The 23,048-nt window shown below is 38.5% G+C and overlaps 1 protein-coding gene across 1 annotated transcript in view; it reads left to right on the forward strand.

Annotated features, from left to right (window-relative positions):
* Nucleotides 1-23,048, forward strand: part of Fmn2 (formin 2) — a 326,068-nt gene that overhangs the window by 242,352 nt on the left and 60,668 nt on the right. Inside the window, exon 15 of the mRNA XM_021173977.3 lies at nucleotides 832-883. Within this exon, the coding sequence (XP_021029636.2) occupies nucleotides 832-883 (52 nt within the window). The remainder of the gene's footprint in view (nucleotides 1-831; nucleotides 884-23,048) is intronic.

Raw genomic sequence — 23,048 nt, forward strand, 5'->3', positions numbered from 1 at the left:
TCTTAGTTGACTGAAAATAATGAGTGCCTTCCTTTGTGTCTCTGAAACTTTTATGTCAAATATATATGCAGCAAGAGAAAGAGAGTAGAGTCATAGAATATTTACAGAATTTCTTAGAAAGAAGGTGAAAGTTGCTGCCATATATTTTACTTTTGGAGTGTCTATGTGATTTCTATGCAATATGAAATCTTCATTCCACCATCCTAAATTTGATCTGTGACTTTCTGTCAGACATTTTGTTTTTAGAGAAAAACATAGAGCAAATAAATGTAAGCTTGAAGGTCAGTGATAGCGGCCTTGCCTGGCATAGGCAAGGCCCTAGATTTGATCCGCAGCACTGACAAAAATATTATAGCAGATAAATGGGTGAATAATAATGTCCCCCCTTTCAGAACAGATCATAATCAGTCACTTGAGATCTGTCCCCAAGGGTGTGGCTACACAGAGTTTAAAATCTGTATCAGCTTCATTTGTTTTAATTTCCAACTTGGTATTTGAACCCGCGTTGGTGTTTAGGTCCCTGCACACTCAATGTAACTATGAAAGTAGTGTTTCCATTCCTTAGGTCTCTGTGTCAGATGTAAAGAAATTATTCTTAACCTAAAAGTTTTGGTTGGTTATGTTAAAATCCTGTGTTCTCACATATTAGTGTCAATTTAATCAAATTTAATAATGTTTCTACCATATCACTGACATTAACAGGGTTAAGATAATATTTGGTTGGAGATCATTAGAATCTGTAATCAAATCAACTCCATGTTGTTTAGATTGTATACTCTATGAAATGGTAGAGCCCGGCACCTATTTCACATCTTTTTCTTGCATTTTCAGCTAAAATTGACCAAGAGTCACAGGAGACTGCCCTGACAGAGACTCATAAATGGTAAGGCATCACTTTCCTTTAATATGATATCCCTTTTCAGAATAGCCTTATGAAAGCATTTAGTTTATTTTAACCCCAGGAGCCAATTGTTTGTGGGGGGTGGTTTGTTTGTTTTGTTTTGTTTTGTTACCTTCAAGCATAAACTTGGAATCAATGTAAGAGTGTACTTTAAAGCCACAGTGAATTTGTGAGTCAGTACAGCACATAGTTCTGTTGTATACTGCCTTGTAATGAACTGTGCTGCCATTTTCCAATGGTATTCTGAAGTAAGGAAACACAAGACTACACAAGACATGGAGAAAGTGGATTTTGTTTTGTTTGTACTTACTTTTTTATTAGCATACAAAATAACAGGGTTTATTATGATATCTTCCTTATTATTACATCTCATTGGACTTTCCTGATATTAGCTGCTCCTTATCCTTACCATGGCTATTATTTTACTCTTCTGTATGCAGCAATTTTGGTCACTCTTACTTTTATTTTCTAAGTTTGACATGTGCCATTCCATGATTTTCTGGCTTTTAGGATTTGTGTCACACAGTATAAGAGTATTCTAATGGATTTGTCTTTCTGAGTAGGTACTTTTCTATGACATCTTTTCTTTATTTCATACCTTTAGTGCCTTGCTTGTAAAGTACCATAGAGAAATTCTGTCATCATACCCATTTGGAAATTGTAAAAGTTTCTTGTGATTGGATCCCCACATTTTCCACTAAATTTGGGGAATTTTCTGCTTTTGCTACTGAATAGATTCTCAATAACAGTTCTTACTTTTATCCCATTGTTGATTTTGTCTTGATTGTGTCCCAAGGTTGTCATCATGGTCATTGGCTTTCTTCTTCTTCTTCTGTTTTTTTTTTCTTGATCTTTGATGCCACATTCCTCAACCTTGCTGTTCCTTCTTGACATTCTCATTCTTTCTTCTGGTAGGTTGAGTCTATTTGATAATTCTTCACAGTTTATTTTTCTTTATTTTATTTAATTCTTTCTGGTTTTTAACTATAATTTCAAATTAAAGTTTTACTATTATTTTAAATTAAAATTTTAAAAAAATAAAAGGATTTGAATAATATTAAATTCCTGATGATTCTCTTTTTGGCACTGGATATGTTTCATCCATACTGCAGACTTTCTATTTTTGGCTTTTCTCTCCAAGTCATGGATTGATTATGTCTGTTTGTCCATCCACTTATTTTTGATTTTTTGAGGTTGTAGATCACTTTGACACTTACAACTCGTAAACCCTTTTATCCACTTGGCCTTTTTGAATTCAGGAGCTGAAGAATTACAGTATTTTAGTCATGCTTCCTTGCTTTCCGTGTTTACATTACACGTGCAGTCCCTCTTGTCCGAATATTTTTCCTGTGTTATTTGAGGGATCATTTTATTGAATAGCCTTCTCTTTGAAGCTCAGTTTGCAGAAGAGATAAAGAGAACATCACTGGTTTTATTTGAGGCTTCCCCATGATTCTTCTCTTCTTGCTCTATGCATTTTTCAGCTCTCTTCTCTGTCCCTTTTGGATTTCCAAAGCTCCACCCTATCTTTCTGTGTATTTTTTTTCCATATTCTGATTTTTCTTTGCCCAACCCATGCTGGCAGCTTCTAATCCACCATCTTACTCAGACATCCTCAGGAAACTTGTTTCAAGAATCAAGGTTGAAAAGTTTAGTGATAGGAACTTTCCATTTCAATATACAAAAGAATCCCACAGAGGAATCCTTGAGTTTCCTTGAGTGACCTGCACTTTTAGAATGAAGATTTGCAGTCAGGGTCATGGTTAGGAAAAAATTCCTCAGGAGTCTCCATTTCTCTGTCTTCACGGTCTCTTCTTCTCTGCTCTTAGTCATTCTCTAGGAGAAAACATTTTTTTTTCTGTGAAAAAGTCTGACTAATAAAGAGAAAGACAAAGAAAATGTATCTGCAGAGAAAGAAGTGGGGAGAAAAGGGAGGGAAGGAAAAAGAGAGAAAGAGAAATGAGATGGGGGAGGGGTGATGAAAATAAGGGAGAGGCTGGGAGAGTGACTTCTAAAACTGTTTCACATGCTTGTAGAAGCTAGCAAGTCTAAAATTAACCAGGCAAACCCAAAGCAGCTGATGTTGCAGCCTCAAGTCTAACATCAGTTTGGAGACAGAATTCCTTCCTGATTGGTGGGGACAGAATTCCTTCCTGCTCCTCAGCATACAGGCTTCAGCTGATGGGATGGGGCCCAACTATGCATAAAGAGAAATATGCTTTCCTTAAAGTCCAGAGAAGGAAGTGTTAACCACATCTCACACCTGCTGTCACAACTAGGCTGGTGTCTCAATCCCAGCTAGAGATCATAACCCACCCAAGGAAATAGTACAACTAGTGATCACGCTTGGGAGAGACTCCATGTATTCTCGGGGAAAGGATTTTATTGAATAAATTCCTTGTCGTTCCTTTACCAGACAAGTTTTTTTTTGTTTTTTTTTTTTAAAGATTTATTTATTATATGTAAGTACACTGTAGCTGTCTTCAGACACTCCAGAAGAGGGCGCCAGATCTCGTTACAGATGGTTGTTAGCCACCATGTGGTTGCTGGGATTTGAACTCTGGACCTTTGGAAGAGCAGTCGGGTGCTCTTACCCACTGAGCCATCTCACCAGCCCCACCGGACAAGTTTTTAACAGCCTCTGTGCAGGGAGCACACACTGGGAAGCTCCTGAGTAGCTGTGCTAGGCAGGCTGATTAAAGAATTGTCAAGTTCTAAGGCAAAAGCTGAAGTAAAGACATAATTTGTATCAACCACAAACTCAATGTAAATACTTATGATAAAATGCTTAGTACTACAGCAATTTTGATGTTTAGAAATGAACATAAGTAATGGGTTATCTAAAACATTTAATACCCTCCACCCCACCCCAGAGTGTTTCTTTATGCCATTTCACCAGCATTACTACATAGGCTGGACAGTGACCAACAGTAGCTCTGTGAAGAACAACAACATAACCCTTCTAGGGGCCTTTGATTTTTGAGCCAGGCCTGTGACTTTCCATCGCTCTATACCTTAAACTAGGATTAAAACCGTCAGTATTTACTTTTGTTAAAGAAGACTGAATGACATGGTCCCTGACAGATGCTTTAGTACTTGGTAAGTGATTGATAGATGTTAGCTTCTGTGTTACTGTTATATTATTATCATCATTAGAGACTAAAAACCATATAGTAGTAGGGTCTGGGAGGTAGGTCACTCATTGAGGTGCTTGCTTCACAAGCATGCTGAGTTTGGCTCCCTAGCTACCATGCAGAAAGCTGATCACGGCACTGCACACCTATAGTTCCAGAGCTGGGAATGCAGGTAGGGGGGTCTCTTTGAGCTTACAGGCCAGCTCATCCTGACAAATAACTGACTTTCAGGTTCAGAAAGAGATCTGTTTTAAAAACTAAAGTGGAAAATTAGAGAGAAAAATACTCAAATGTTAGCCTCCAGCTTCCATATAAACATACAGATACATACCTACAAACATATGTACACTTGCACACACATAAACACACACATACACACACAGAGAGAGACATACACACACACACACACACACACACACACACACACCCCAATATGGTTGCATAAATAGACCACAAAGAGGCTAGGGACTATACACTTTAGGTTCTACTTGCAAGTATCATTCTGGAAGAAGTGAGGTACTGTCTTCTCATTGCTCTACCTAAGAGAATTAGCTGTATTTGGAGTAAGACTGGGAGAATTCCAAGTCTAAAGACTTTGTCAATAAAAAATAAAATGGAGGTCTTGGCAAAGAAACACTCAGGAACATTCTTGTATCCCATGATGCAGCATAATATATGGCAGCCAACCTATCAAAAGTTTAACAGAAAGACTAATAAATCCAAGAAGAATCATTTGGGTATCACAGTCAACTCTGGAGGTTTAGAAACCTGTATGTACTCTTTAAACATCGAGGGGAGACAGTCGTGGCCCCTAGAAAAATGGCAGTTTATAAAGGTAAATAGGCAAACCCCATGCTAGGATGAGGTGTTTACTTCTAATTGAGCATATTACTTAGGCAAAACAAGGGAGCTTTGGAGTGCTGAATGCCAATACCTCCATGGCTAGACCTGGAGCCTCTTAGGGTGGAAGTGGCCAAATAAGGGAATAGATCTTAATGACTGGCTTTAGAGTGCAATCTAATGGGTTTTGTTGTTGTTTGCTTGTTTGTTTGTTTGTTTGTTTAGTTTTAAAGTAAGGCAAAAGGAATGGGGAAGAAGGGCAATATTCTGCAAGAGCCATGTTTGCCATGCTCTGGCTGCCTAGAGTCCCTTCATAGACTCTCTTCTCATGAACCACAGACCAGAGTAGAACAGACAGAAACATTCTCCAATCTGCCTTGGGATCCTTCACTGCGTGTCGCAAGCCATATAACCTCTCACCAACCTTTGGCTGAGCAATTCTGACTCTGAGAACTCCCAGGATGCCAGACTTAAAAATAAAAATCTCACAATATTTACTCTCCATGACCCATGTTTGCCAGCATGAACTAAGCTCCTACTTCTGTAAGAATTGCTTGTAAGCCAGGAGAAATGTTTCTGCCTGGTGTGCCAAGAATGCCACTCAGTCAGGTTGACTGGATCCTCTCAGGCTGACGGGGGAGTAGTCAGTTGTTTTTAACCAGATTCTAAAGTTCTGAGTCTCCTTTGTGTGTATCTGTGAAGCACTAGCTGTATTCTTGACCCTGCTACCTGCCACCCCCACTAGTGGATCCTATAATGTGCTCACTGTCTGTATACACATCAGTAGAACTCCATGCCTTGGTCTTTTAGGACACTACTTTGTGTTCTTAAATTGCCCCCCCCACCTCTGACGAAGTCAGCTAAAACTGAAATAAAACTGTGTAACACTCACTACATCTGTGTACTAGACATGTCAGTTCACTCAATATGGCTGATGAAAAGGTGAGCCAAGAAGTTGTATTCATTTAAACTTACACTGTCTCATCATCTTTCTATGTTTTTAAATCTTTATTCTTGTCATTTTCTATATATCACATTATCATAAGACAAATCGCATCGATCCTAGGGGTAAGATCTGGAATAAACAAATTCTACTTGGTCTGTTTATGTAAGTTTGGACTCACAAACTTTGTCTTCATTCCCCGGTCTTCTATCAGCCATTTCTAACCTTGATACAGAAAATACACTGGGCCATTGTCATTTCTGTGAATGTATTGAAAGCCTCTTAATCAAAGGAAATTTCTGCTTAATTCCTAGTTTATTTGTGTATTTTCCTTAAATCTGGGTGGTACAGTGAATGCTTAAGAAGAGTTAGTTTATGTTTTCTGAATGACCCGGTGACAGCCTGGTGGCAGGTTTGATTTTAGAAATGAGTGCCATTTCCAAGTATCAGAGTTGCTGAGTCCAGCTTCAGATGTCTGAAGGAGAAAGTATGGCAAGCAGGGGAAGGGGGAGAGGTTACGGGGTTTTTGGAGGGGAAACGAAGAAAGGGTATAACATTTGAAATGTAAATAAAGAAAATACCTATAAAAATAAAAAATGAATAGGATTTGAAGAAAAAGTTACGCACATGAAAAAGCAAACAGTTTAGGAGCCACTTGTACCTGTAAGGACACATTCCTCTGACTTTGGTGTACATTTTAAACATTTTGGTTGAAGATGCTTATATTTTGTAATAGGATCATATATACATGAGAATTATATATGTGCTGATGTATAGATGTGTGCAATATGTATACCTGTATTACTGAAGTTTTACATATACAGTTTTAACATATTTAAATACTTTCCTCTATATTTATGTGTGTGTGTGTGTGTGAGAGAGAGAGAAAGAGACAGAGAGAGAGAGAGAGAATGAAAAAGAGAGAGAGAGAGAGACAGACAGACAGACACACAGAGAGAACATGTCTAGGTAATATCTATGGATGCACAAGTGCCACGCCCACTTACAGAAATCTGAGGACAACTTGTAGGAGTTGGTTCTCTCCTTTTGTCACATGGGTCCTGGAGCTTGAACTTGAGTTGTCAGGCTGGGCAGTAAATGCCTTACCCATTGAGCCCTCTTGCCAAGCTCCTCAAACTTTTAGGATAGAATGTTTCAGGATAGAAGTCTCTTTCTTCAGGATGCTAAAAACCATAGAGTGACTGTAGCCGATCAGTGCTGCGTTCTCCCTCCCTGTGTTCAGCATTGACCCTCACTTTCTAAGCACATTAGTCCTGTGGTCCTCACTTGCCATACCCTTGTCCCCTATAGTTAATTTTCTCACTATAAGACAATAAAGAATTTGTTAAAGAAACAGTAAGGTGATCAGAACTAGGTTATGGGGAGAAGTGCTATGACTGCTATGCAATGCTGCTTTCTGGATCTGACATGGCCTGGCCGTGGTAGTCAGGATCACAGAAGCTGGGGGGACCTGTTTCAGCTCTGCACACATAAAATCATTTGAACGTAGGAAGGGGGAATGAAGAGTGGCATGAGCAGGGGATGAGGAGAGACAAGAAGGTAAGGGGTGAGTATGACTTGGATATATTGACTACACGTATGAAATTGCCAAGGAATTTAAAGAGGGATAAAAATCCATTATCACAGTGATACTGAAGCAATGTGTCAAGGTCTTTTAGCATTATTATGTTACAAAGCTTTGACTGCATAGCTGATTATTTACTTGAACTGCATCAAAGAATCTTTTAAAATTCATTGTAAGAATTAGGGAGAGGATTTTTGCTATTTAGCCCAGACTAGTCTTAAACTCCTGAGCCGCCTGCCTTACAATTCTTTGTACAGGGATTGGAGCCACTATGTGTGCCACTATGCTCCACAACCCTGTCTTAAAGATAATATGGTAGATTATTCCTCCTGTCATATTTTATTTAGATGTAAGCAAAGACACTTGAAGCAACCAGTGACCCAAAGCAAGCAATAGTTTAGAAAAAAAAAAAAGCACATCTTAAAAAGAATTTTAATTCACATATTTTAAAACTAACTACTACTACTGCATGTAGTATCCCTGGAGTGATATTTTAGCAAAGCCAAGATTGCATAACAAATCAGTCGAAATGGAAAAATATTCTTTCATGCAAAATAAAGACAAAGCAAAAAAAAAAATGGTGAGAGAAGTGGGAGAGCTATTAGTTCCAAAGGTTTCATATAGTATAGAAGTATTCATTCATCATGGCAGAGAAAATATTTAATCAGCCCTGACTGATGCACACATACTTTATCATGTTTGGTGACTTTTAGAGTGTCAGTTTGTAAAGTGTTTATCCAAGGAATGGACTTCTGGCACAAGGATGAAATGAAAACTGAAATGTTTAGTTCCTAATAGGCATATTTTCCAGAATCTTTCTGAGTGACTATCCAGAGATGAATAGAAAGACTACAGGTCTTGTTTATCTGCTGATGCTGGCAGACAGTGCAGGCTCCAGCCTGGCATTAAAACTGAAGCAACATGGAATGTCTTTGCAGAACCCCCAAACAATGACATCATTCCCTTCACAATATTGATAAAGTCAAGAGAGTTGGAGTTTACTTCCCAATTTGGATTTTTTAGTTAACTACTTCAAATCATGCCAGAAGATTTACTGTCTAGAGGCCCAGAGGAGAAGCTAAAGGCTTTCTGGAGAAATCCTTTATATCCTGGCATTTTACCTTCAGGCCATGTGGTATCTTCTAAGTTCAGCCCTTTAGAAACTGATTGCCTTTTGTGTCCGCATCATTTTTTTTTTATATATATCTTTGTGAGAACAGTGGCTCCCTCTGCAGGTTCTGTGGCTTTTGAGGGAGGGGGATGAAGATGAAATGTTCTTGCTTTCAGCTTTTATGCACTCTAAATAGAAAGATTTCAGTACTGTCTGCTCCGGAGAATGTTCATCCCCCTGACCTCCCCCTAATTGTAGATAAAATTATATAGGAGAATTCATTGAAGATGCTTTGCTTTTTATGGATTCATATTAAGAAATGGCCAGTTTCATGGACTCAAGTCCTTTCATTCTCCACTACTGAAAAATAGTTAGAGGTCTAAACAACAAAACTATCTCTAGAAGGCCCCACATTGATAAAGCTTAGAACTCCTGAACATATTCCTTCTAAAGAGCAAGAAAAATAGTCATCAAATCGCTATGCTTTTATGGAGATCCTAATCACTGTGCTTTGACGTACATGTGGTTAGGGTTAGAAAGGAGGCAAGTTAAGGCAAGAAAGAAGTGGGATACAGTCTTACCAGTTTCATTTTTAAAAAGAAATAGACAGTAGAAATAGAAGGCTGGAGATTAATAACCGAAGTTGTCAGGTGTACTTAAGCATAATAAACCAGTTCATTAGGGTGTTCAACTTGAGAAGTCAGGCTTCCAGCATGGTAGCAATTCCAGAGGAAGGAAGAAAGCTAGTGAAATAAAAGTAGTCCAAGAAAATAGTCCAAGGTTACTGTGAATTTATTTTCTCAGCAGGTGGAGCATGAAGCATAAAAGAATTGCAGCAGTTATAGATGATTTTGTGTAGACAGACATTTCACCAGGGAAGTTAGAATGTTGTTTAATAGATGGTAATTTAAATGACTCCACCTTTGGTTAAAGAGTTTGTTTAACTTGCAGCCACAAAGCTCTACTGGAGGCTTACAGGATCGAAAGGAAAGCTATGCAGCCTCACAAAGGTAGAACCCAGGCTGACTGTCAGACCAATGACCCCGCCATGGCAAGTTATGATTGTAGGGGTTAAGTTCAAATTCTGGCATGAATGATGGACGTTGAAATCCTAGTTTTACCTTTAAAAGTATATTGTCACACTCAGGGAAAGTTATTGAAACTCCCCTCCCCCATCTTCTCATCTTTAAACCACAAACAGCAGAGTGCTACTTGGCATATAGTAATTGCCATTAGCCACTAAGGACTGAAGTCTAAGTTTTCCTGTGGACATCACTGTAAAGTCCTGGTTGGGTGGCCTGAACTCCTGAAATATTGTGGCTAACTTAGTCTGGGCAATGTGAGGCAAGCACACAATAAAGAAGAAAAAAAAATGATGTGCCAATCTTTGTGGACAAATGTGGAGCAGAAAAAAAGGGTCAATAAAATAAGAAGAGCTATGGTGTTCCCTCTTGAATGGCAATCACATGCTGAAAATAATGAGAGGCCCTTTATAACGTGAATTCTACTTTCACTGGGAGAACTTTAACATCATCAAATTCTTAAGTCATCTCATTTCCATGTCTCATTGCATGAATGTCTTTTCTATGTGTAGCTTAAAGACAGTAACTTATTTTTCTCATTGTATGAAAGACAATGTAGTTGTTGTCTTTGATCAATAAAAGCTATGACTACATTCACCTTGAAGAGTTGAAGTAAGAAGGAAGGGAGAGAAATTACCAAATATTCTACCAATACCAGTTGTGGGTTGGCCTGGTGCTGTTTGTATTCTGATGTTAATTCTTCCTCAAGAGGGGAAGCCCTCCAGGAGCAGTCCATCAGCCCATCACATACTCAGGTGATCTCATGTGAACCATTTTACTGGTCAACAAAGGCTAGAGCCAGTGATTGGGCAGGGGAGGGGAAAGGTGGGACTGGATGTTTGAGAGTGGTGACAGGTAGAAAGGGAGAGAACTGAGGAAGAGGAGTAGGAGGCTGTGATGGACTAGAACTGCATGTTCAGGAGAAACCACAAGTAGCAAGGAGTCATATAGCTGGAGAATATGTTAGTATAGTGATAAATATGCCCAATCCAGGCATATAGCTTATAATTATAACAACTGGATTCTGTGATTTTTTTTATGAGGGCTTCTTGGGGTTGGAAATTTTAACAACAAACACCCAACAGAAAGATGGCCATGATCCCTTGACCTGTGGCAGCCCCCCTCATCTTTCCTTGCTCAGTTTTCTTCATTTGTTGTGAGAATTCAACATGATCATGTAGATGCTGTACTTAAAACAAAAACAAACCAGGCAGTAAGTGTCCTGTCAACACAGGTTTCTCCCCCTCAAACACCCTGCATATTTCTACATTTCAAACAGCAATTTCCTGCATGAGATCAAGGTCAGGTTTCCATTCTCTCTCACACAGTCTCCTAAGGAGAAACATTAGCATATTTGGAGTGAAAATATGGTTTTAAGCCCTCTGGTAAGACTGTGGCACAGAAATTCACATCTGTAGTGATTTTTGAAAGTGAGGGGTTATTATTGACACAGGAAACCCTAGATTAGTGTGAAAGGATGCAAATTTTGCATGCTACATCCAGTAGATTGCCAAACCCGGTTGTATATTATTTAACTCACCAAAACAGTTCGCAAAGTAAGTGAGAGTTCTTAGAGTGTTATGAAAACATAACCTTACAACATAATCTATAAAGTCCTTTTTGCTGTTTTTGGGTTTTTTTTTTTTTTTTTTTTTTGTGGCTCTAGTTGCCACATTGCTAGTAGAATTGGGAGAAGGAAAATATAAGTGGATTAGAATCATTTGATGTGATGGCTCTATAAGTTTAGACCTTTAGACTATTTGACATAAGAATCAGTCTACAAAACACATGAGAAGGGTGGCCAAGAGATCCAAGATCCTTGGGCTACTCCAGTCAAGGCCCTCCAGAAAGAGTGTAGGATAAATAAGGCAATGCAAATAACTGAGATAAAAAAATAATTTCAATAAATTAAGGAAAAAAGGGGAAGATATGCTGAACAAATCAGAGCTTGAATTCACCTTGAAGACTTGAAAAAGGACAGAAATTACCAGATGTCCCAATTTTTTTTTTTTTTTTTTAGTGAGTGCTGCAGATGAGCCTTAGTTCAACATTACCCTCATGCGCTAAATCATTACCTAAAGTTAGACAGCACGATTTCAAGTTTTATTTTCTATTTGATTAATTAGTGATAATGGGATGTAGTGAATTAAGATTGTAAATATAGTTTATTTTGTAGTCATGATGTTGAGAACTTAATATAGATCCAGGAAAGTAAGCATTGAGGGCCCTTGGTATGACTCAACAGGTAAAGGTGAGGGCTGCCAAGCCTGATGACTATTTAGAAACTCATACAACATAGCTGTACTTCTTCTCCTGAATAATGTGGAATCTGTCCCTAGCCTGATAAGTCAGTATTCTAAAATCTCTTCATTTGATTTCAAACGTGTGAAGGTGGCTTTTGTGGTACACGTGTATGTAATCCCAGAATTTGAGAGATGAAGGCAGGAGGATTGAAAGCATTAGGTCATCTTTGCCTCTGTAACATGTTTGGGGACAACTGGGCTACATGAGACTCAGTTAAAAAAAAAAGAGGAGGAAATGGAGGGCAGGAAACGAATATAAGTTTGTGTGAACTCTGCTGCTTAAGTAGCTAAGCCTTCTACTCAAATGTAAGCTCACTGAATTTCAAACTCATTAAAACAGTCTATTAAATACATTTTGCATGTCACATTCTACACTTTCATACTCTTTGAAAAGATACTGATGTTGTACACCAGTATCCCAGGATTTGAGGAGCAGGATATAAAGAGAACCAGCTATAAAGCAAAACCCTGTCTCAAAGTATTTTCCTTTCAGACTATTCTAAGAAATGCTAAATTCCTATGGTTTTTTTTTGCCCTGTGTCAATCAAAGCCAAGTCTTTGCCCATGCTACCCAAACTTTTCTTCAATGAACTACAGCCCCAGCTCCAGTATTCTGTCTTGGTGCCTTTCAGGCTTAAACTGCTAATGTGAATCTCTTGTGTGTCTACTCCAGTAGCCTGCACAGGCATGCACAGCCATTCAGGGTTCTTAACATTTATGTAAGCTCCATGATGTATGTTACATTCTATGTTATCAGTAGACCTACCAGGTCATAGAGGAAACGAGTAGTGAGGCGTTCAGTGTGAACAATGTCTACTGGCTTCCGAAGCAGCTATAAATCACGTTGGCCAACAGCTGCATGCTCTCATAATTTACTTCTTGCATGAATATGCATATATTGTCAAGGTCACAATATATTCAGAGCATGAGGAGATATATAGCTATAAAAGTTTTATATGTAAATATCTAAAAAGTAAATATGCATAAACAATTACCCATTTCAATGTCCTTCTGATCCCCCAAGCCCACTAATTAATATTCAGAGAATATTTAATTTTAATGTTTATACGTGACACCTAAATTAAGGCATAATGCTTAGTGTGGAGTACAGAATAGAATGACTAATGAATTTAGTCATTAAATGGATGGATATTGGACCAGAAAGATGGTTCAGGAAGCACTTGACAAGATACACATAGACACAGACAAACACCCATACATATGCATAAACACATACACACACATATATACAGAAACACACACATACAAACACATACATACACACATACACAAGTTAGATGCATACATAGCATGCATACTGCACATACCTACACATGTGGGAAAAAATAAAATGATAGAACTCTTGTCTCTCAGGCAATTATACATAAATCAGAGGATGAATATTTATCGTTATCTGTTAAAGAAAAATAGACGTTAAAAGATACTGGCATTTTTTTTTTCTTTGCTATTTCTTAACTCCATCCTGAAACAAAGGGAGTCATATCTCCCACAACAGAAATAATGTATTCCTGTTAACATTTTTTTACTTCTTCCTTAGAGAAGTTTAAACACTTTAAAAACATTGATGAAAAATAACAGCAGGAAAACCCAAGATATTTTGAAATAATAAGAGATGGGTTTTCAGATCCTACAGGCGAAGTTAAAGTTGGTAGAATAAGGTCATACTAAATGTTCAAGTGGAATTCTGGATTTTTACCTCAGTCTACCAGCCACATTAAACTCCAAACACATGAAGGAAATAAACTTTGAAATTAGAACTAACTGAACAGATATGTTGGGAAATACTGGTCGTATTTAAAATGAAGGCGAACCTTGCCAGCGTCTTAGCCACGGGACTGTTGATGCTCGTTTCTATTTTGGTAGTTTATTTTGAAATGATTCATTGTCTTTTGGTCTTCTGAGTAACACTGCGGAGGAAACAATCATCAAATCAGTTCAAGTTTTTCCAGGCTTCTCGTTAGCCACTCATCTTCTCCTAAGAGTTCGTCCTCTCTAATTCATTACACACTTGTTGTAGTTGTTATTTTTTTTTTTTTTTGAGACAAGGTTTTCCTATGTAGCCCTGGCTGTCCTGGAACTTGCTCAGTAAACCAGGATAGACAAACTCATAGAGATCTACCTGCCTCTGCCTCCCACATGCTGGAATTAAAGGCATATATCACCACCACCCAGCATTTTCCACCCAGCATTTTTTTATATTAATTTTTATTAAGTAACCCCTCACCCTTACTCAGGCAAAAACCTCAAATTAAACTTAGTGGGCCACACAAAGGAAACGTGAAGTCAGCTTGCTGAGAAAAGGGCTGCAGTGGAGAGGAAAGAGGATGGCAGAGAGGGATGGTGGTGGAAATGCCTAAAATTCACTATAAATGCATGGGATTGTCAAACAAGACAATTTTTAGGTGTAGATATAGAGAAAAGTGGACATCTCAGTAGAACTGGTATGCAGCAGGGCACCTCCTTGCCCTCTCTGCTAGCCCTGCAAGCTTTTGCAGGGCCTCCCTTCAGCCACAGTCTGCCGCTTAGGATGGTGGGAGATGTGGACTTACCTTTCTTCTTAGCTCTTATGCAGTCACATGGATTTGAATATCTTTATATTGCAGTGTTCAATTAGGAGGGCTTTCTAGGGATGATGTTATAGAATAAGAACAGTATTTTCAAGAGGAAGTCCACAGTTTTCTCTTTTTTGACCATAGATAGTTTGTTCTGACAGAGTCCTGCATGAACCGACTTTTCTCTCAGAACAGGAACAGCATGGTTCTGCTGTCTTCTCCTTTCCTGGGTTGTTGGTGCAAAGCCTACCAGCATTCTTCTTCCCGACAGTCACATGCCGCATGTGTTTTGTCTCGCTGTGTTTTATTGCCTCTCTTGAAAGCACTTATGTCCCTCCTTGGGCCTGAGGGCCTCACCCTTCTAAACATTTCATTTCACTTTGTGTTTCTCCTTTTGGATCCTCACCTCCTCCTGTTCAATAATGGAGATTGCCTGGATTTTGGATATTAGTGGCTAATGTTATATATAGTTGTGAAAGAAACGTGGAGAGAGGTGAAATAAGATCCTTGAGCTGTGTATAAACCAAACAAGTTGGAGTGCCGAGTGCTTGCTTCAGTGCTTGGGAGCCAAGCTTGGGTGTAGGATGGTGTGACATCACTATAAGCAAGTTGTAATGATGCTGCAGGGATGCTGGAGATCATTTAAAGGAGGTGATGTCTTCAGATGGTCAGTGGCCTAAACTCTAAGTTCAAAAAAACCTCATTTGATTTACTAGTAGAAGATCGGGATTATGTAACAGGATGTCAGTTTAAAATAAAAAGAAGAAATACTGGTAGATGGTTCATTCCAGGAATCTGGCTAATGAGAGCATATACCCAGAGACACAACCATTGGTTTGCATATAAGAAGACAATGGACGTTCGTATCAAAATCTATTTTATTTGTACTTTGGTCTATTTTAAGTCATTGAGTCAGGAGATACACTAGTAGATGGAAGAAAAAACAGAAATTCTGAGGTTGAAGAACCATTTATAAGAGGGATAAAAGGAGACACAGGATGGCCTATTTTTTTAATCACATTTGTGGGTTTAATTTGGGACAAGCCTACAAGCACACCCTGTAGGGACTAGATTAGGTTAGGCTCTAGCCATGCTTATGCTAATTGATGTGAGCAGCACTGGTCCCTACTTGGGTCATGAATTGTGTAAAAAGGAGTAGATAAGCTGAGCATAAGAATCTGTCATTGTCCATCTCTTGGTGATGAGTGCAACCTGACCAGCTGCCTCACACCCGGTCCTCAGACTTCCCTATCATGAGGGACTGGACCCTTGAGCCCAGATCCAGCATAACTCTTTCTCCCTCATGCTGCTTTTCAGAACATGTTATCAACACTACAGGAAACACAACTGAGATGTATCTCTTATATTTCATCACATCCCCTTCTTGTTACCTTACCAGTGCTCACTCATCTCCTTCTAGATCCTGTGTTTCTGTTTTTTATTATTGGTTATTTTATTTATTTGCATTTTAAATGTTATCCTCCATCCCAGTTTCCCCTCAAAAACCCCCTATATTACCAACCCTCCTCCCCTCTGCTTCTAGGTAGGTGCTCCCCAACCCACCCACCCATTCCTGCCTCACCTCCCTATGCTAGGGCATTGCACCTTCACAGGATCAAGGAGCTCCCCCCTCATTGATGCCAGATAAGATCATCCTCTGCTACATATGCAGCTGGAGCTATGCATGGGTCCCTCCGTTGTTTAGACCCTGGAAGCTCTGAGGTGTCTGGTTGGTTGATATTGATCTTACATTTCTATGGGAGAAGGACATGGTTTCCTAGGTGAAAGAGAATACAAAAGCAGATGGTTAGAGGACTTAAGGGGTGACAATAGACTGTAGGAGACCCATCAGTTACAAGTCAGATACAAGTTACAAGTTCCCTTACAATGACATCTCCATGGCGGCTTGGACCTCTTATGTTTGGTACTTGTAGGAAATAGTCTTATAGATGTGAACTAGAAGGAGAATAATTCCCCCCTCCTGTTACAAACTGCTTTCATCTCCTCAAAAATGTCAGGATGTTAAAGAATCCAGTTAGCCTGCAAATAGCTCCCTTTAGTGCTTGCTTTTCACCTCAACAGCTGTTGTGAGACGCCTTGCTCGCTCTTATGAAGAAGGTATTTCTCTCCGTATGACCGAGCTGTGCAGCTTTCCACATGCCAGGAATATCTTACAAATACTGTTGGGCCAGTGAAGCAAAGATTTATCCAAGCACTGAAAGTACATTTATAAATGCCAAATCTTATTGGCGTGTTATTATTTTCCTCCTCTGCTCTCACAGCTCTGAACTGGCGTCAGGGAAGAATTTGACTCCGGATAGCCATAGTCCTGATGAGCCATGTTATCTGGGAAAAGAGTTTTGTCACATACTTATAATTGTGAATGTGTCTTCTATACTAATTGTGTCTGGTCCCAAAGGAGGGCTGGAAGAGGTCTTGAGACTTGAGTCAACTAGGTCTCTCAACTTCTAATGAGTGGGTTGGGCCGTTTTGTAGTGCCCATGTTACAGGTGAGGGAATGGAGAAAGAGAATGTCACTCCTGACAAATGACTTCTCCAGTATCAGGGAGTGAAGTGGTTCCCTGCCAGGAAATGAATCCTGGCTTTCTTAAAAGCTGATTATGAAGTGAGCAATGGTCTGTTGCCCAATCTAGGATTTGATTATAAGATTTTAAACCCTAATGACTGAAATATGGGTATTTGTAGAGATGTTTCATATTATTTTTGGCAAGTAGTGATAAGTCTTTTCTCGGGACTCTGTTCTACACCCAATAGCCATGTGACAATAAACCTAGCCATATATGTTCGACACTTTGTAAATTGTGTACTCGCTTATAGATCTTATCTGCCAATATAAATATCATCATTACCTTTGTGTCTATGAAAATCTAAGGGACAAAAGCAACAGGAGAATATTTGTAAGCTCAGTCTGTTGTTCAGGGCTATAGTTTATTAGGATCTTAAACTGTAGGTTATCTGTTGTAATAAAAGTTTATCTGGACTTCTTATAACCACGAGCACACTGCATACTCATGCTGACACTCACACAAAATCATCTGTATCCCAGGCCCCGTGGCAGTGAAGATGTTTAAAACTAATGGTAAATCTGTATTGTATTAGAACTTGACCATTCCTCTGTACTCTGTGGGCATCATACCCTAAAAGGAAAGTGTGGCCGTAGAAATGTCATGGCCTCCTTAAGACACAGGATGCGCTAATGTAGCATAACTGTCAATTTAGAGCAGTAGGCTGGGCGCCTGCAGAACAATGAGCTAGGAAGGTATGGGGAATTAGTGCGGACCTGATGGCTACTCTATTAGCATCACCTACATCAGCATCAGCAACACAGCCTTGCCAGGTACCTTGTTAGAGATACACGTTTCCCCAAACTACTCTTACTTTATGGTTTCTCCAACCTCCTCAACCTGTGTTCTCCCTCAGCTGCAAACCTAGTTTTCTTAGCCCCAAATTCAAACATTAAGTCTGTGAGAGGAAAGCTTTGCTGTCTTCTGTCTCATTATGCATTTATGTATCTTGTCCTTTGTTCCGTTCAGTCTGGATATCCTGCTCATCTTAGTCTCAATTCTCATTATGATTATATATATATATATATATATATATATATATACATATATATATATATACATATATACATCCTCTAACAAAAGCATCTTAGGAGAGCATGGGTCTATTTTAGCACACAATTCTATTTTATAGTCCTTCTTGGCAATGAACTAACAATAGCAAGACCTTGAAAAAGCTGCCATATTGCATCCAGAGTAAACACCAGAGACAATGAATTGATGCACAAGAGGATGGTTCTCATACAGTCCAGGATCCTCTGCCTCCTGAGTTTGAGGTCTTCGTATAATCCCTTTTATGTTTCTAATATTATACCATGAAATGAGTACTTAACAAGCAAAGGACAGAATGCAGTCTCTGGTCTAATTCATTTTCTTGATAACTCTTCTTCTGTACCCTTTCGTTGATATTGATGTATATCTGTGTCTGCTCTCTCATGGCCATTTTTTCAGCAAATGTGTCTATTTAATTTATCATTTCAAAGAATCAGCTATTTAGGGCCATGTGCCATTCCCCATTCTTTTATAATAAATTGGTTTATTTACTTTCCAATTCACATTTTTCTACCCTGTAAAATTATTTCTTTTCTTTTTTCCCATTAATTAATTTATTTATTCCCTTTATATCCCCCCTCCCTCTTCTCATTCCAGTTCCCTCCCACACCCCTCTTCCTCATTCTGTCTCTCCTCCTCAGAGAAAGGGAGGCCCCTGTGTGTACCAACCTGCCCTGGGATATCAAGTCATAGCAGGTCTATGTACATCCTCTGCCACTGAGGCCAGACAAGGAAGCCAGCCCAGCTAGAGGAAAGGGATCCAAAGACAGGCAACAGAGTCAGAGAGAACCATTGCTCCAATTGTAATATTTTCATTCTATGACTTGTCTGGATATTTTGTGATTTTTACCAGTTACATCAGAAATTAAAAAAAAAGAAAAGAAAAACATTTACTTTCAACTTTTCTTAATATGTTTACAGCTATTACTTTGTTTTGGAGTTCTACTTTCTGGGACTGTTGAGATCGCTTAGTAGGTAAAGAAACCTGATACCAAACCTGGTAATCTGGGTCCAGTCTCTAGGACCCAGATGGTAAAAGAAGAGAACCAACTCTCAAAAGTAGTCCTCTGTCATCTACAGGCTCAGCTGGTCATTCATGGACATAATTCATACACATACTGTGTATTCCAACATTGTCTTCTTGAGTCAAGCAACTGCCATGCTCATGAGATTAGCTATGCTTGCATATGGGAGTCCATCATGACTAGTCCTATGAGCTGTTAACATATTCTTCTAGGTGGCTTTTTCCTGAATATCAGCCACTAGGATTCTCAGTCATTTCTATGCAATTTTGTTCTAGTTGCACATGTCATCGGGGTCTAGTGGGAGAGGCTCACATATGTACATCAGTGGTTCTCAACCTTCCTAATGCTGAGACCCTTTAATTCAGTTCTTATGGTTGAGATGGCCCCAACCACAAAATTATTTTTTTGCTACTTCATCACTATAATGATGAATTGAATTATGAATTGTAATGTAAATATATGATATTTCCAGTGGTCTTTGGCCACCCCTTTGAAAGGGTCATTGAACCCTCAAAGTGTTGTGACCCCACAGGTTGAATACTGATGTAGCAGTGTTATAGCAGAGACCTGTCTGTATACAGCTATGGTACAGCTACCTTAGGGTCATTCGTGTCCTTTCCTGTAGTCCCTTAATCATTATCTCTAAGCCCTAGACCCCCTTTGAGAGTGAGTATCCTCATTAGAAGTGAACTTCATTTTCATTAAGACCTTGTGAGAAGGGGGAAGACATTGTCTACATCTAGACTCTTCCAACACAAAACTAAATAAAATTTTAAAAATTGAATTCTACTTTCTAGCCCACAAGTTTTGAAATTTAAAATATATTTTATCAATGCTCAGTTTTAACTTGCTTCTTTGAGCAAGAAGTCATTTGTGTGTATGTTCATTGTGATTGTTTCAAGTACCTTGGTTTTCTTGGTCTTGTTTACAATCAAATCTGTTCATTTGCAGTTAATTGCTTTGTAGCCCAAAATCCTAGTCTGCATGAATCCAATTTCCTAAAAACCATTGTGACTTCCCTAATCGCCTAGGATAGTCTGATACAATGTTCATATTTTGTTGAGACCGAACAATTTGATATGCCCATGATCCTATGAGTTTTCCATTCCGAGTTGCACATTTTGTTGCACTTAACATCTCTGAAAATGAAACGTGTTTTATAATGGAATGGATCTTAGCATTAATTAGTGGCTGAGTTAAAATTAGCTTCCTCCAGAGAGGAATTGTGCCATTCAAGTGAAGGCACTCTAACAAGTTAACTTAAACCCTCTGCTTTTGCTGGAGTTTGTTTGTTTGCTTGGGCTGTGTGTGAGGCTCGTGTTTGTTTTGTTTTCTTGTTATGTTTTACTTAGGAGGCCAGGATCTGTTTTTTGTTTTGTTTTGCTTTCATTTTGTTTTTGTTTTTTTGTTTTTGTTTTTAATGAAATCTGGTAATTGAGTTCAGATGGAAGCCCTGCAGGATTTTTTGGTCTGTTTTATGAGTCATATCTTCAAGGGAATTTCTTAAGTTTTCATCTGTGTACTGGGGCCAGAGCTGAGATAAGTAAGTAAATTTCCTTACTTTCCCTTTCAGCCATGGCTTGCTTTCTCATTTACTTTTCCATGAAACCTTTGCAATCCTGGTTTATGATACATGTGTGTTTGAGATGGGGAGGCCTATATTATGAAGAGTCTTCATCTTAAGCTATCTTTCTTACTGATACAAAAAATAATGACATTTCTCAAACTTCCATAGCATCGATATTTGTGAAAGGTAACATATTTTAAAAGTAAAATCTAGTAAACAGAAGGAAAAGAGCCTAAGATAAGGACAAGAATCAGAGACCCAGTCATTTGTACACTTAGAATCCTATAAAATCACAAAACTGGAAGCCATAATATAAACACAGAAACTGGTAAAGACATATACAAGGTCCTGTGCTTGCTGCTTTGGTCTCTGTAAGTGCATATGAGCTTAGCTCAAGTTGATTTAAAGGGGCTTGTTTTCTCCATGACTTCCATCCCATCTGGCTCTTACATTCTTCCCCATAGCATTGCCTGAGCCCTGAGGGGAGGTATTTGATAGAGAAATTCCATCTAGGGCTGCGTATTACATGTTCTCTCACTTTCTGCATATTGTCTAGCTATGGCTTCCTGTATTTGTTCCCATCTGCCACAGGAGGAAGTTTCTCTGATGATGGCCTAGCAAGGCACTGATCTCTGAGTATAGCAGGATGTCATTAGGTGCCCTTTGTTGCTATGTTTTAAACAGTAGTATTTGTTTTTACCCTAGTGTCTGGTTCTTGGTCACTCAAGTAGTGTCTGGTCTGGGTTTCACCTCATGGAGAGTGCATTAAGTCAAATCCAGTAATAAAAGTAAAAATTTTTATAGTTAACAAATCTTTTTGTCATTGCTGGTTTGTAGATTTTACTGTAAGCCTCAAGGATAACTGTAGAATTTTCCATTTTGTCCTTTAATTCTGTAAACATATTAATTAATCTACAACTGCAGAACTAGCCTTTAAAATGTATTTATTATTATCACTTTTATTATTATTAATGTGTGTATGATGGGGCACTCATATGCCTTGATGTACCTGTTGAGGCCATACAGCTTTGTGGAATCAGTTATTGTCTGCTACTCTGACATCCATGGATTAGACTCAGTTCATCAAGCTGTGTGACAGTCACTTGTCTGCTATGCCATCACAGCAGCCCTCAACTCCCTTTTTTATTATCTTGATTTAATACTCTTTTTTAAAAAGAACTTTGTAATATATCAGTTTTCTTTATAATTGTGGGATTGTTGGTATATTTTATTAATTCCTAGAAAATTGATATGTGCTCAAGTGTTGATTTTTTTTTTTTTTTAGTTTTTATAAGTTTGCTTTCCTATTTTTCACTTGATAGAAAACTTTTTTTCTCAGTTTTTGTTGAAGTATTTTACAAATTCTTATTTCTCAGATTTTATCTGAGCAATTGTTATCCTTAATTAAGGCATTTCCTAACACAGAATGTGGTTATATTGTTTTTCTTCCTCTTTCTAGATACCATAAGGACACACTGTTTTTATAATCATCTTAAACTTAAAATCAGTAACAGTCTAACAATTAAGTTTTATCGATCTACTAATGATGTTTAGTGAATTTTTCTTTTTACTACCCTTTTTTCCCAGATTAGCTTATGTTTCTGCTAGTAAACATTATTCAGCAGTTCTTTCACTAAAGTCTATTAGGAATTTGACACATGCATTCTGGTTTTGTTTTTGATGTCTGGGTTTGGTTTTGAGGCAGACTCTGTAGTCTAGGCTAGTCTGAAACTCAGCCTGCCACAGGATCTGACTTCAAACCTGCAATCCTCCTGCCTCCATCTCCCAAGTGCTGGGATTACAAGTGCTTACCTCCACACTGGGCTGCACAGGAGATCTGTAGACATGTGCTTTTAAATTTCCAAATATAAAAAAAGATTTTCAAAAGTACACTTTTCATTGTTAGTTGAATAAAAACGTCATAAAGAGGTTCATCAAGAGAAATGGTTCAGTGTAATTTTAGGACTTGTGTTCTTGAGAATTGTCAATACATGTCAGTTGTATCATTTCACTGGAACACTGTGTTCCTGTGTTAGGTGTAAGGGCCTGTATTTGTTTACTTTTTTTTTTTTTTTTTTTGACCCAGTCTCACTTTCAGCCCAGGCTAGCTATGAACTTACGGTGATCCTCCTGCATCAGCAGGGAATTGCAGGCACATGCCACCTAAACACCCAGCTTAACTATTTTTGAGTGACTTGATAAACTTGTTTAAATATTTTTCTATCTTTCATGATTTACTCTGTCTGCATCTCCTGCCAGACAGTTAAAGGCGCATAAAGACATCAGAAGGCAAGTAGGGTAAACATGTCACTGTCTCCTAAACGTCCTGACATTTGCTCTGTTTATTTT

This window comes from Mus caroli, unplaced genomic scaffold, assembly GCF_978045245.1.
Source record: "Mus caroli unplaced genomic scaffold, Mus_caroli_1 scaffold_1, whole genome shotgun sequence".
NCBI classification, from domain to species: Eukaryota; Metazoa; Chordata; class Mammalia; order Rodentia; family Muridae; genus Mus; species Mus caroli.